This window comes from Atta cephalotes (genome assembly GCF_000143395.1).
Source record: "Atta cephalotes unplaced genomic scaffold scaffold00001, whole genome shotgun sequence".
Classification (NCBI taxonomy): Eukaryota; Metazoa; Arthropoda; class Insecta; order Hymenoptera; family Formicidae; genus Atta; species Atta cephalotes.
In genome coordinates, this window is record NW_012130065.1 from 71,278 (window position 1) to 86,277 (window position 15,000).

The following is a 15,000-nucleotide window of genomic DNA, read 5'->3' on the forward strand; positions in this document are numbered from 1 at the left end:
ACTTACTTACTTACGTTACTTACTACTACTACTACTACTACTACTACTACTACTACTACTACTACTACTACTACTTACTTACTTACTTACTTACTTACTTACTTACTTACTTACTACTACTCTCTCTCTCTCTCTCTCTCTCTCTCTCTCTCTCTCTCTCTCTCTCTCTCTCTCTCTCTCTCTCTCTTATGTAACTTTCTAATACTTGTGAAGGTCACTACTTAACAGATTTGTTTGCTAATTATCAGCTATTAACGGCTCTTCTCACGTTTCTTCCGTTTCCGCGATGTAGAAGTTAGCAAGATTTTCAAAAGTGGACTACTTTCAAAGTAAGCTTTAATTTATACCAGTAACAAAATATATAAATATTTATTTTTATTTATACATCACCTACCTTAACTTGCTTGACTGCTTCCTCCGGTGGTAAATTTACCACACTGTTCATTTGGGTGTCTACCCAAGCCTTCACCGCGGCGCTAGAATCTCTGTATTGCTGCCAGAGCCTGCACGCGTGTTGATATCGGGTGCAAAGGGCATCCAATTCGGCCCTTGTGTCCTCCCAAGCCTGTACGGCCTCATTTACTGCGGCGTCGACCCTCTCGCGGACCTCTGCGGCGCAACTCTCCCGCAGAGGCTCGGCAGCGGCACGTAATTCGCCAATGAGAACTTCTCGAGCACCCAAATCGCCGTTCAAACCCTGCCGTTTCAAGAAAAAAATCGGAAAAAATATAATATATTGAAATATATATGTACTTATATTCAATATTTAGTATATAATCAATATTTGTACATAAACATTTTGCAAATATTAGAAATCAAACAGCTTGTTGCTTTAATTAAATAAATTTGAGTTTTAATACAAAAAAATAGAACATTAAAATTGAAAGATAATGCTTATAAGTACATTTTAATGAAAATTATTATCCGTTACACTCATTCTTTAAATTAATATTATAATGTTGAATACTTTTTAAGAATTATTAAAGACGTTTCAAATCCTCATTCACAGAAAAGAAGGTAACAATAATTTGTTAAATATATTTTTCCATTAATCATTGATTTTTTTTAAGGATACACTATATATAACGAAAAAGAGATTGAACTTATTTTTTCACAGATTGAAACCTTGCAATGTTTGTCTATTTTTATCCAACGTTGCTATTTCAATTTTAAGAATTTTGCCTGTATGGACTTTGCGTCAAACAATTCAAAGAAAGCGCCGGTTTTACTTAAAACACGCTATAAATAAATTTGCGGCACGAGACTAGCACATTTGGAGAGTTACATGAATTCGGTCAGAACATGGTTGAACTAATTTTATGTCGTGTACTCTAGTTCATTCACCTCTTGAATTTTCCAAGAAAAGGCACACGCAAGTGCATTATCTTATTATCAAGAGAGAATATTAATTTTTATCAAATACCAAAATCTATACTATCACGTAAAGAAATAAACTTTAAAAAAAATTTCCTTAAAAAGAGTTATTCGATCATACAAGTAATTTATGTGAGGAATTTACGACTGATACTTTACTGTGTTTTATTTGTCTTTATGCATTGTACGTCAAAGTAGATTAATATTAATTATCAATCAATGTTGAAGAACATTTTGACGTTTAGAAATTCTGGTGAGTCGCGAAGATAAATCGATAGACAATATACTGGAAGAGGAAATCATAAATATATGTTTGAACAGCCACGGCGCTCCTAGACATACATTTCTCCACGTGCCATAGTTTACATACCGCGTTATGATATAATGTTAATGACTATAATCATTTATATCATCTTTTGTATTTTAATTGTTTTTAAAATGATGAGTTCTAGTCATCATTGATATATAGTGCACGCTATATTTATTGCGAGATAGAATTTTCAAATACGCATCATCTAAGATGGTACATTTATTATGTCATTTCAAGATTCTAGAGATTACAAAGATTATTCGTGAATCTCGTAAAAAATAACATTTGACTCATTTATATCGCTAGTCAGTTGAAATTGATTGTATTTTACAAACAAAAAACACCTCACGTTTGCAATTATAATATTATCATTTCGCCAATTATAATGCAATTCATTGCATTTTATATATTCGATATTGATTTATTCTTCGCTCAATGAATCGCGTAAATTCTATCGCCTAAAGTCTATCGCTTACTTATTTCGATCGATTTCTATCATGTTTAATTATTGCGTTTATGTTACGCGTGTAATTGTATGAGTGATCGTAGATATATCATGATGTATAATTATATGCGAAGAAATCATGATAATAACTATACTGTACACTTTTATTTAGTATAATAACGTTTATATATCTCGCTCAATGAAACGAGAAATTGCGAGACATTCTTTGCTTTACATATACTATCTCATTACAGACGACCTGTTGCTTGTAACGACTTCACGCCTGGCATAATATATGCTGATTTAATACTCATCGATGGCTAACGGTGTGTGCATAGACTTGCTTCTTATGTCTCGATTCCATGATGCGTAACGGTCTCATTTGCAGAAAAGAAGAAGAGAAACACGATGATTCGGCGGAAATAAATCCTTACGAAATCATTTTCTCATATACGCATTCACATATTCGCAGAGAGTTAATCGATCACCCCCGGAAAGAAATATTAATAACGATCTTGAGCGCCGAGAAATCAACAACTTTTTTCGAGCTATTTTTTATTAAAGCTGTATATCACATGATCGGTTCTCGTATTTATAATAAAGTCGACTGCGAATGTTGTAAAGAGTTCATACAAAAGAACCTATGCAGTTCACGCGACTACAAAATGATTAAGGCCCGATTCCAACAATGTAATATTAACTTTTACCTCGGTTTAATTTATTCTTTATTTTTTTTCTAATTTTAAGAATTAGAAAAAGAATGAATATTAATTCTAAGAAAAAGATAAACAGTAGAATTAGAAAAAGATAAAGAAAAGAATTAGAAGAATTAGAATAAAAAAATTAGAAAAAGATAAATCGAAATTAAAGTTAATCTTACATTGATGAAACTGTGCCTAAGCGGTATATTATAAAAACGATACAAAGTAATAATTCTTAAGAAGGAATGTCATATATGCCGTAGCAATAAATTATTTTTTTAATGTAAATTTCTGTAGAATAATTAATCGTTTCGTATTTTTTTTATCAACACATGCAACGCGCGGTGTCGAAAGGATAGCGACGTTTATGTCCCGCACAAATGTACATCCGGTTTCCTTTTGCAGATAACGCATGAATGCGCTTATTTCACGGCGATGAAGCGTTTAAAAAAAAAAACCTCATCATTCGAGCTATCAAGCATGCGAGTTATTCACTTTCGATTTCGTTTTAGATAGAAATGTAGTTAATTTCAATGAATTTTATCAACGTTTATGTTTGCGATGATTGTTATTGAAAACTTACTAAGTCATCACTAACAAGTGATGTGTTTAACTTCAATTCTAATGTCACAATAACTTTCTATTAAAACGCGAAACTCCGGAAATTCTGTTCCAAATATTCTTCATGCAATTCGGAGTTCGACACGTGACACGCGGAGCGGAAACGCGACCGCACCATTCAAGAAAACACTCACCGTCCGCGAGCGGGGCGATGTTACCTTGAGGCTATTTATTGTGCTTCGTCTTCGTCGTGGAATTCCAGCGTCGAAGAGTCGCGCCGGTTCATAAAGAACTGCCTCATTCGATTCGCGTTTATCTCTCGGCCACGACCGAGCGATAATGCAGGTCGCAACGCAATAAAGTATTTCGAAAGATATCAACGAGTTTGTGGATATTCTCGGCAGCGACGTAAACGTGACCACGGATCCCGCGGCACTGATAGGCACTGCGGTAGCGTACGATAACGTGACTCTAAGCCGCGAAAATATGCGAGAGCGGGAACATGACGCCTGCGCGCGTTGAGAAACGCGACGTTCTTGTAACACGTGTGTACATTTTGAATCACTGATAAAATCGGCTTATATTTATAATCGGATTCGTTCGATGATGTCATAGTATTGTTACGGTAAAAAATTTTAACTAATCATTTGTAAGCTAGAAAAGTTAGTTGAAAGTTTCGAGATTACGATCTATTTAAATTTTCTTGTCCAACTTAAATATACATTTTCCTAATTAGTATCCATTCGTGGCGAATAATAAATAACATTATAATGAATTTGTTGATATTCCAAATAAAGTCATTAAAAGTCAATGATAATTTCATTGCTCAATATTATTATCATGAATAAACTTGCTATACTTTAGCGTAAACTGATATAACGTAAAGAAAAAATAACTCACCTCGAGGCGCTCCGTGGCCTTCAGCAATCTGTCGTAATCAACGGAGTCTTGGACGGTTAATAGTTCCATCATATAATCTGCTTCTTGAACGGATTGTTGCACCATTTCCAGCTGCCTCTCGAATCGTCGCCATAACTCCAATCTATTCGTCAGCAACGAAAGCAGATGCGCGCATCTGGATTCAAGTTCGGTGTGTACATCCTGTATATTAGACAAGTCTCTTTCTATGCCCACTGGCGACACTGTCACTCTCATGCCGGTTGGTAAATTATGCAGCATCTGTCTTAATGCCATTAGATCTTGCCAGAGGACAGCTAATTCGTTGGCGACAGATTGACAACGATCTACAGCTGCGGCTACCAGATCGCTTTCTTGTCTTTCGCTACCTTCGCATTGATCCAATATCATCGATAATCTTTTGTGAGCCTTCCTAAAGCGACTTAATCCACGTTGAAGAGTCTGAATCTTTTCTCTGAGTAGCTGTGCCGAATCTAGTTCTTCGCTTATCTGCCCTTCTACGCAACGCGCCGATGATAATAAAATTCCGACTCTTTCGCTCTCCGCCGCTGGTAAAAGACCTAATCTACCTATCTCGTTCTGAATTAAAGAGATTCTTTCGAACAATATAGTGAGTCTTTCGACATATAGATCTAGTTCTTCTTCTGTTTTCAGCACTCCATGGAAACTATTGATGGTCATTCGTAACTCATTTAGTTCCTTCTCGAGTAATTTTAGTTTCTCATTCGACGAGATCTCGTCCGAGGAAATGCTGCGAGTGACATCTTTTTGAATTTCGTTGATCTTATTACTAACCTCATTCCAACGACCCTGCAACTCGTAGTGAAACTGTCGCTGCAACATTTCGTCCGACAGAGGTATAATTCGTAGAGCTTGCTCGAAGTAATTGTCTGCTTCGTTACGCATGTTATTGTGAACCTCATATTGTGCTTTTAATTCCTGCAAGCGTAAAAAGATCGCTATAGAATTTATATTTAATTACTTGTGTAGTTATATCGAAAATTATAGCCGTATAGAAATAAAACATCAGTTCTTTCTTGCAATATGCATTTGAATTGTAGAAATCCGGAATACATTACATTATAATTGCAGACCATAATTTTTGTTATAAAAAATGGATGACGCAATGATGATGATAAAAATGAAGCTAATACGTTACGTAATCCACTTTTCGTTCTCCAATTTTAATCGTACTAAAAATACGGCTCGCGTGAAAGAGAAGACATGTGCTTTCGATGGCACAAGGCCAAAGTGTTGGAAAAATGTGACCTAAATGCGTGTACAAATACAGCTCACATCGCTAAATATTTTTATTAAATTACTAACAAGTTAAATATATTTAACAAAAATCTAGACATAGATCGAAAGAATGCTTACCCAGAATTGACGCATAGAACTTCCTGATGGATCATGTAATGTAGCAAGTTCCTTCTCGGCCATTATTATCCAATGTTCTACGCGGTTTGTTAGTATCTCTTGATTGTTCCAACTCTCTCTAAAAGCCAATAGTCTTTTTAAAGAGGATTCGATATTGTCTTGCAGTTTGACGATCACGTCTAGAGCTTCACTATATCGATCAGGATCCTCGATGTCGATAAGATCACGGAGGCTACGTGCCACACCGAGTAAATGAATTAATCGTGCATGATGAGTTGCTACATCCAATGATAGAGACTGAAATGTGACAAATTAATTATTAAAATTAAATACGGGACGTTCATACATCACAAATTAATATTTGTAAGCTTTAATATAATAGTATTAATATAATTACTAACTTGATATAAAGAAATGTATTGATCGTAGTCAGTCGAAGTCACCGTTTGAAGATCAGGAACTCGTTGATGTGCAACCTGGAGCCATCCTCTTTCTTCTTTTACACCCTGCTCGAGTAGCATCCATCGCGATGCCGCCAAAGCCATTTGTTGCGCTCTTGAAGCTGCTTGATCGAGCAGCGCTGTTGCTTTACTATGTAGTTCTTCGTGCAAACCAGAGTGTTTGGCTCTGGTTTCAGAATCTAGATTACCTTCCAATGATTCGAGAATTGCGCGACAGTGGTTCAGATTGACGAAAAATTTTCTGTGCTTCTGCATCTCTTCCTGAAGATGTTCCAGGCTTACTACGGATATCGGACTGTCCAGCAAATTTTCAGCGATTTCGATAATTTGCGCAAATTCCTGAAGAGTTTGCTCATATTCTTCGGCTAAAGCAAGCAATTGGAGAAGACGTTCTCGTTCGATACATATACCATGTTCGATGATCTTTGTCATCTCATGCGCTGCGTAGATTTCTTCAGGTATAATCTTGCCGGGATGATCACGCAGTAATTCTTGAACAGCATCGAGAAGACTACTTGTCTTCCACATATGACAGCGATTGGTATTGTCTAATTTATCGAGTTCCTGTAATTTCCATTGTGTGGAATACTCGCTTTCGATTATGTAATCGAGCTCTTTACGTTGTTCTTCGACTAATCTGTAACAAGAATTTATTTTATTTCCTTTTTTCATAGAAAAAAAGGAAATTAATGATTAAACTAAAATTATATTTATTTTTTATCACTTCTACTTTTATTTTTGGTTTTAATGAAATATATTAAAAGATACACTACAAAAATTTATTAAACAAATGCTATTTATTAATATTTTTATGTAGTATCTTACCTATATATGTTATTAATGCTATTTAGAAATTCATCCCATCGTGCGAGTTGTTTATTAGCGTGTTTCTCTCCGTCAGTAGTAACATGCTCGATAATTTTCACTTGATGCTCAAGGGCGTCTACACATTCTCGTAATTTCTCCCGTTCCTCTTTCGGATAGCTTGTCTCTAATTGCTTCCAAATATTATCGAGCTCACGGACACTTTCTTCTACATTATTCACCTCATCTTTCAATTCAATGAACATTCTGGCATCCTCGTCAGAAGGTCCAGTCGGACATTCTCTGTTTAAGAAGATTCGATATTCAATGGTTTCTAGCCAAGTTGAGATTGTTTCGACAACGGTAACGAGAGTTTCTTCGACGACTATGACATCGTTTTCTTGAACAGCATTTTTTAATTGCGCCAGTTCTCTGCGAACATCCGACGAGCGCTCCTCCGCAAGTCTTTCTGTGGTGACTTCTTCTAAATGTGCGATATGCAAGATGTTACCTAAATGACTCGATTCGTTAGTATTCTGTAGATTCTTTACTCGGTCAGTTATTATTTTAGCTGCTTGCATTGTTTGCGTTCCTTGATGTTGCGGTTTAGCGCTATATCCTAAAGATTCCTTTAAAAGGAAAGCCGCAGATAATGCTTGAGGAGACGATACTTGAATAACGGATTCTTTCCACAATTGCGGTTCTTTCTTTTCGTATATTTCTGCTGGTGTTTCAGATATTACTTCGGCGTATGTCTTGATTTCCGTTCGCAATGGTTTAATATTTTCTTTATTCAAAATAGGTTGCTCGATTTCTATGGGCGTTAGCGGCTCTTCAGTAGTATCCATTGGTTCGGGCGACAACTGCGTAGATACGAATGGTTTTTGATCCGACGATATTAACAATGGTTCTACTATCGGTCTATTAAGCGCAAATGTTTTTCGCATTGTTGCTACTTCAGGTACTATTGTTTCTGGAATGTTATTCGACTCGATTACAGATGGATCACTCATTGATGCAGGTATTACTTCCGAGGTAGTTGAAATATCCAAAGATGTTTCTTGAATATCTTCTTCACGTCGATTAATTTTTTCTATCATAGTTTTTAATGCAGTGTCTTCCAATTTCACATCTGGTTCGATCTGTGATGTTATCTGAGAAGGATATTCGGATGCCACTTGCTCCAATATATCATCATTTTCCATCGGAGATTGTCTGTTGGTATGCTGTTTGGCAACATCGCAGTAAGACAGTTCTGCGACAGTATCTTGAGATTCCATGGATTGTCTAAATGCGGATTCAAGCTCTGACTTATCCTTGCTCGGTACAATGATTTCCATGATTTTATGCTTTCTTTTTCTTTTTTGCCGTTTCGATACCTTATTATCATGTTCCGCGATTATGTCATTATTGAGATCTTCAGCAATCGTGGTATCTTGCGAAGTATCGGTCGTTTCCTTGCTAACAGATGCAACACTATCGAGTGTATCACTGGCGGATAGTTCTATAGTCGCGTGAACATGGATTTCAAATGACGTATCCGAAGTATTATCCTTTTCTGACATGGAAGATGGCGTAGATTCTTTTGTTTTTGTAATAATCTCCATTGGTTTTGGATGTTCTACTATCATAGATATTTCTGAAAATTCATGTTTTGTTTCTTTTTCGACGGGAGTATTCATCTGTACGATATTTTCTAGGATCGTTGTAGGAATCTCTGATATCAGCTTATTCACGATTTCTACTTCTTTTACTTCCTCTACGGATTTCACAATTTCTGGTACTTGTACATCAGGTGCTGCTGGAGTTTTTTCTAAATCTATTTTTTCTTTCTTCTTCATCTCTTCGTAGGTAATTGGAACGGGCATTTTGCTCAGATCTTCTGTTTCAACTATTCCTGTTTTAAAATCTTCCGTAGATACTTCAACAGTATGAGTAGGAACATATGTCTGTTGAGATATTGAGATTGTCTCAATTGATTGTTTCTCTTCTTTTGGTGATGTTTGTGAGCTGATCTCACGCACTTCGGGAATATTTTGTACACTTTCTTCAATTTGTGGTATCAATTCTTTTGTTTTTATTTGCACCGAACTATCAGAAGTTTCAGTTTTCTTTGGACTGATTTCTGATGTCTGTGATTCTTCTTCTATAGTTTGTTTCATATCTTCAATGCTAGTTTGAGCAGATTCTTCGCACACTTGTGTAGGTTCCGGACTAACTATAGTTGGACTTGTTTGCATCATAGTCTCTTTGGTTTGCTCAGGTGATTTTGTTTGCATTTCAGATTCCTGCAACTCCACTTTTCGAGGACTCTCTTCAGGCGTCGTTTGTGTTTCCGTCGTTTCAGCAGGAATTTCTGGCTCTGCGATTGTTTGAGTATCTGTATGCGAAACATCTAGTTGTTCTGGACTAATCGGGGCACTTGTTTGCATATCTCTTTCGAAAAATTCTGGCACTTCAGACAACGTTTGAATAGAAATTTCTTGCATAATAATTTTCTCTGCTACTAGTGGTGGAGTAGTCTGTTGCTCGACTTCTGTTACAGTATTTATTGCTGTTTGAGTTTCAGTCGCTATCATTGAAGATAATTCAACAGGTGAAGTTTGTATTTCCATGGAGTGAACATCAATTTTAGTCGTCTGTGCTTGAAAATCTTCCGTTTCCACTGAGGCAGGAATAATATCTTCTATTGGACTAGTTTGAATAGCGAACTCTTCCATTGGCGTCGCCGTGGGTGTCATAGTTTGTACACCTGAATCTTCTACTTCCGGTGTTTCTTCCGCGATAGTTTGCGCGCTGAAATCAAGCCCGGGTTTTAAAAATGTTTGCGTCTCCATATGAATCTCTTCAGTTTTAGCTGTTTGTATTTCTTCTTCCAAAGTGATCGGTATCGGCTCAGGAGAGGTTTGCATGAACGTAGAAAGACTTTCCTCTTCTTTTGGAGTAAGCGAAGTCGATACATCACACGTTTCTACAGCTGTTTGAGTATTCGCATCATCTAACGTAGTTTCGCGTTTATTTTCTTGTTGTATTGTTTCGACTTTAATTTCTTTTGCCTCATCTTCTGGCTTCGTTGTATCTTCTTTCATTTTTTCTTCTTCTATAATTCGACCATCTTTTTCTATTGTGATGTCCTCTTTTGTCTTATCCTCTGCGGTCATGTCTTTTACTTCAGAAATTTCTAAAGGAAGACTATTGTCTGTGAACGCCGCATCATCACTACTAGTCTTGGGCATATAAGTCAAATCTTCATCTTGAAGTGGCCGAACTTTTTGTTTCTTCTTCTTTTTCCTTTTCTTCTTTATGCCATCTTCATTTTCCACCGCAATCGACAATTCATCCATAGTTTTATCGTCCGGTTGATATCCGTCGTTCTCTGCCACAATGCTGTCATCTAAGCTTAGAGAAGATTCGGACTTGATAATATCTGCGACGTCCGGTTGTGGTTGCTCACTAGCATGTTTGGATGAATCAGATGATGGAATATTGATCTCCATAGATTCGGCAATTGATGTAGCAATGGAAGTGCTAGAATCTGTTTCTGCTGGTTTTTCCAAGGATTCTGATTCATCCTTGTACCGTTTCTTTTTTCTACTTTTATGACTTGTAATGTCCGATTTACTCTTTTCTGATGATTCGATGTAAACATCGACTTCTTTTTCTGCAGTACTTAATTGTAAGGTTTCTGTTTCTTTTTCAGCAGTGAGAAAGGCGGTGGTCTGTACAATTTTATCATATATCACTTCTGTCGTTTCCTTGTCCGCTGGAAGATTAATATCTACATCTTCTTTAACGATGCTATACGGGGCAATTTCGGGCCGTTCTGCCTGAGTTTTGATGGAAACTAATGGTTCCACTTTTTCATCTTCTTTACGCACCGACAGAGATATTTCAACCTTATGAAACATCGGTTTGTATTCTGGTTTAAATGCTTCATCCCTAGAGTTATCTTTTTCCTCACTTATGAACAATTCTGGTGATATTTGTCGTTCTTTGGAAGATATTTCCGCATCTTTCAATTTTGAAGTAAGTTTTTCCGCATTTTTGTCAGACTCAGAAATATCTAACTTACTTGTTAAAGCAATCGATCTGTTTCCTAGCTCCAATTTTTGAAGTGATGTTAAAGTTGTAACTTCTTTGGATGATTCGAGAGAGATTTTTCTTTTCGATTCTTCTTTTTCAGCATATTCTTTCTCTAATACAACATTCAATACATCGATATTTTTATCTGCTTCTACAGTGCTGCTATCATCATGGTGCGTCTCTACTTCTACCGTGCCATTTTCTAGCTCGATACTGAGTGTTTCGCTCTTTACTGGTGCATCGTCAGACTTACAAATAGCCTTGGTGACCACTGGTTCATCATCTGTTACGGCCGGCTCTAATGGAAATTTTACAGATTCCGATTGTACCGTTACAATATCTTCAACAGGAGTCTGCAAAACAGCAGATCGTTCAGCAACGATTAGCGCTTGATTATCGATCGCAAGTGTACTTGTGCCATTTACCTCGGTAGGAAAGTGTTTGTATTCTTGTTTATCCATCATTTGTGATTTAATTTCTGTTTGTGCTACATTTTCGTCACTTTGTATAGTAGAAATATCTTCATCAGCTTGAATGCTTATCAAATTTTCATCTTGTGTTATGTGCTCTTTCAAAGAAGAGAGCACTGCAATTTGTGTAGAATCCGTTAATTTTATCTTAGAATCAGCTATGTCCGTTGTAGAGTCTGCTATTTTTATCGTAGGTTCTTCTAACAATGTAATTTCTTTTTTGCGATTTTCAGTATCCAATGTTTTGATTTTCAAGATGTCATCTTCTTCCGCAATTGTTACTGAAGTTTTTGTGATTTCCTCTGCTTTATCTCGACATACGCTCATTATATCTTTAGCAAATGGTCCAAAAAATGGTCCTTGCATCGGAGTTTCGGAGATATAAGATTCCATTGACATCTCTGATGCTTCCCGTTGCTCTATTGCCTTTTCCACTGGGAAAGTCTTTTGATCTTCGCTCTTAACTACATTGATGCTGATATGTGGTATATCCTGCTCATCTATTTCTACTTCTTCAGGTTCTTCGATTACCTCTTCAGTAGTGGTCTCTTTACCATCTACGATGATAACTTTTCGGATGATTTTACGCGTTCGCTTAATCACCCGTCTTGTGACTTGTTGCACCACAGCATGAACGCTTGATGTCCTCGTTTGATACTCACCACCCTCCATCAGTATCTCCTCTTCGACAGGCTGACAGCTGATATCTCCTATCTGACCTTGCGTCACCATGCGTGTGTAACGGGGTTCGGATTCATATTCCTCTACATTGATACCTTCGACGGGGGCGCTTGTAGTAACTTTGCCGCCGTAAATCTGCCTTGTCGTAGTCTCGATAGTCCCATCTGGTCTTGTTCTGGTCATGGTGACTTGTTGATCTCTCATCGCAGCTTCTGAGAAAGCTTGCATCATCGTTGGCGTATCTCCGACTGCTGTCGACATTGTGGACACGCGCTGTTGTGTGGTTTGCTTGCTGGTGACTGTACGTCGTAACTTTCTTACGATTATTCTCTTGGTGCCATCAGCGTCGACGACTACCTCGGTAGTGATGTCGTCTGGTTCGACCAAAATCGTCTCAAACGATTGTGGTGCAGCGTGGACAATGTTTAATTCGCTCGTTGCACTATCGGTCTTCTTCGCGTCTTGATACTTCATATCGACAACGATATCTTCGCTGGATAGAATACTGGATTGTTCCCGACGCGCTATTTCTTGACTAGAACTAGACGGTACGAATTTGGTCGCTATTTCGATTACATCATGATCGCCTGTTGTAGTTTTTAAAACCTTTATAGCTTCCTGCGTTTGAGCACTCTCGCTCGGCAATAAATCTTGTGATGTCTGCGTGGTGAGAGAATGGCACGTGGTTGACGGCGGCATCTGCGTTGTAGACGTCTGTTTTGTGAGTTGTGCTTTTCTTGCGACAACGTCGTCGATTAGTAAACTTTGACCTGTCTGTAAAGAAACATCAGCCAAAGATGGCGAACCGCCTTCTATGGAAGAATGAATTGAGGGTGCTTCATCCAAAGTAGCATTATCTCTCTCTGTCGATTCATCGTCAGCTTGAGCTTCCTCATCACAGATCTCCTACGAGGATAACAATTTTGTTGAAATAATACACTAATATATATTTGCGGCATTATATATAGTATATTATATTTAGTTTAGATATTTATTGCAAAGATATTTGTATCTATTTCTGTATATATTTCGAACTAATGAATACGTTTTTATATTTAAAATTATTGTTAATTATTTTAATTGTGAAAAATAAATGAAATATTAGATTTATTTTTTTTTTTGTTACGGATTAAAACAGAAACTGAGACTGATAATATTCAAACTGGAATTTATTTAATTAGTAGAGTAACAATGGATAATAATCGTTTATCTAACACAAATTATTTCTGATAATACTATCTAGTTTTTGTTATAAGAAACTATTTACAACATGTTATAGCTTGTGATAATTAAATTACATATAACTATATATAACTACATATAACTATATATAAACTGTAACGTAGAAAAATTCAATTATGTTTTTATATTTAATAATATATTTAATAATATATATTTAATAATAAATATTTATAATAAATATTTATAATAAATATTTAATAATTTATATTTAATAATAAATAAAGTTAATTATCACTAGATATTGACACATTGCAATTAGATGATTTATAATATGAAAATAGTATGAATAATATTCAATCATATAAAAATAATATGAATAATATATGCACACATTTTAAAACAGTTTAGTTTAACGGTTTTATCTATCAGTATGTCGTACATATACATACTTAGAAATTATTATTTACGCGATATTATTTACATTATTTATGCCGAACTAAATATGATACATAACTATCATATTTAACGTACAATAAAAGGAAGAAGGACAGGTATTAATGAGAATTTTCTTTAATTACATGAAATATTACAGCAATGTATTAACATTCCTTGATTACATGCAATGCCTATATTACATCCATCACCTTAAGATAAACGAAAATACATAATAATCACATGATATAAATAATGTACAATGAACTAAATAAGTAACATACGGTGCATGATATCTATAATGAAACGATGTGCATGATGAGAAGCGCATGTGTTTGTAGCAACGATGATGAAGATAAAAGAAAAAAAATATTCTCAAAATAATGTTTTGTACATTAAACGATTTATATTCGTATAAGCATGCAAAAATGAAATTGTTTTATTAACCTTGACTAGAATGTCTATTGCCGATATTACCGAGTTGCATTATATTTATTGCCGCTTATTACAAAGCGTTCATTATCATCTAATTGACGTATATTACACGTTGTTTCCGGAATGACTATCCAAATTCAAAGGCACTATTTCAGACTCTTAAAGACTCAAGAGACTAAATAGTTTTGTAGATTTATGATGTTTATGTGAAAACAGGAAACATTAAATTTTATATGACTATCCAATTAATTTTATCCGTTACTTATAATTTTTTATCCGCTCTACAAAGCTTATTAGCTTTGTAATAATTGCAAGTTGCAAGCTTTTTATTTTCTATTTCCAGTATAGCGAAGCTTTGACAAGTTCCAAAAATTATTTTTCCGTTTAAAAATTTATTTTTCCGAATTCTTTGTAATATCGCTTTAAGCAACCGAGCCACCATGAAGAGTAGTGATATTTGCGAAAGCCCCCGAAGCGTTGGATACCTGCTGCTTTCGTTGGAGACGGTCAATTACGTCCAAGAGGGCTTCCTTCAACGCTATTGCTAGCGCGCTCACTTCCGGCAATGATTCGAGTTCTGAGACTTGATGTGCACGACTCGTTAATTCTTCCTGTAAAGCCTGCCCGTTGATAAATAAAAAAATCGGCATTATTTTGCGTAAAGAATAATATATACAATTACTTAATAAAATTAACTCTCGATCACATTAAACTGATATTTATATATCTAACATAAAACTACTATGATTTATGATTAGAAATAAGA

At 35.9% G+C, this 15,000-nt stretch overlaps 1 protein-coding gene across 1 annotated transcript in view; it reads right to left on the reverse strand.

Annotated features, from left to right (window-relative positions):
* Positions 1-15,000, reverse strand: part of LOC105617609 (nesprin-1) — a 91,754-nt gene that overhangs the window by 12,703 nt on the left and 64,051 nt on the right. The window contains exons 50-54 of the mRNA XM_012199166.1: positions 6,973-13,091; positions 6,088-6,784; positions 5,687-5,983; positions 4,292-5,248; positions 395-697 (exon numbers count right to left, since the gene is read on the reverse strand). Of these exons, the coding sequence (XP_012054556.1) occupies positions 395-697; positions 4,292-5,248; positions 5,687-5,983; positions 6,088-6,784; positions 6,973-13,091 (8,373 nt within the window). The remainder of the gene's footprint in view (positions 1-394; positions 698-4,291; positions 5,249-5,686; positions 5,984-6,087; positions 6,785-6,972; positions 13,092-15,000) is intronic.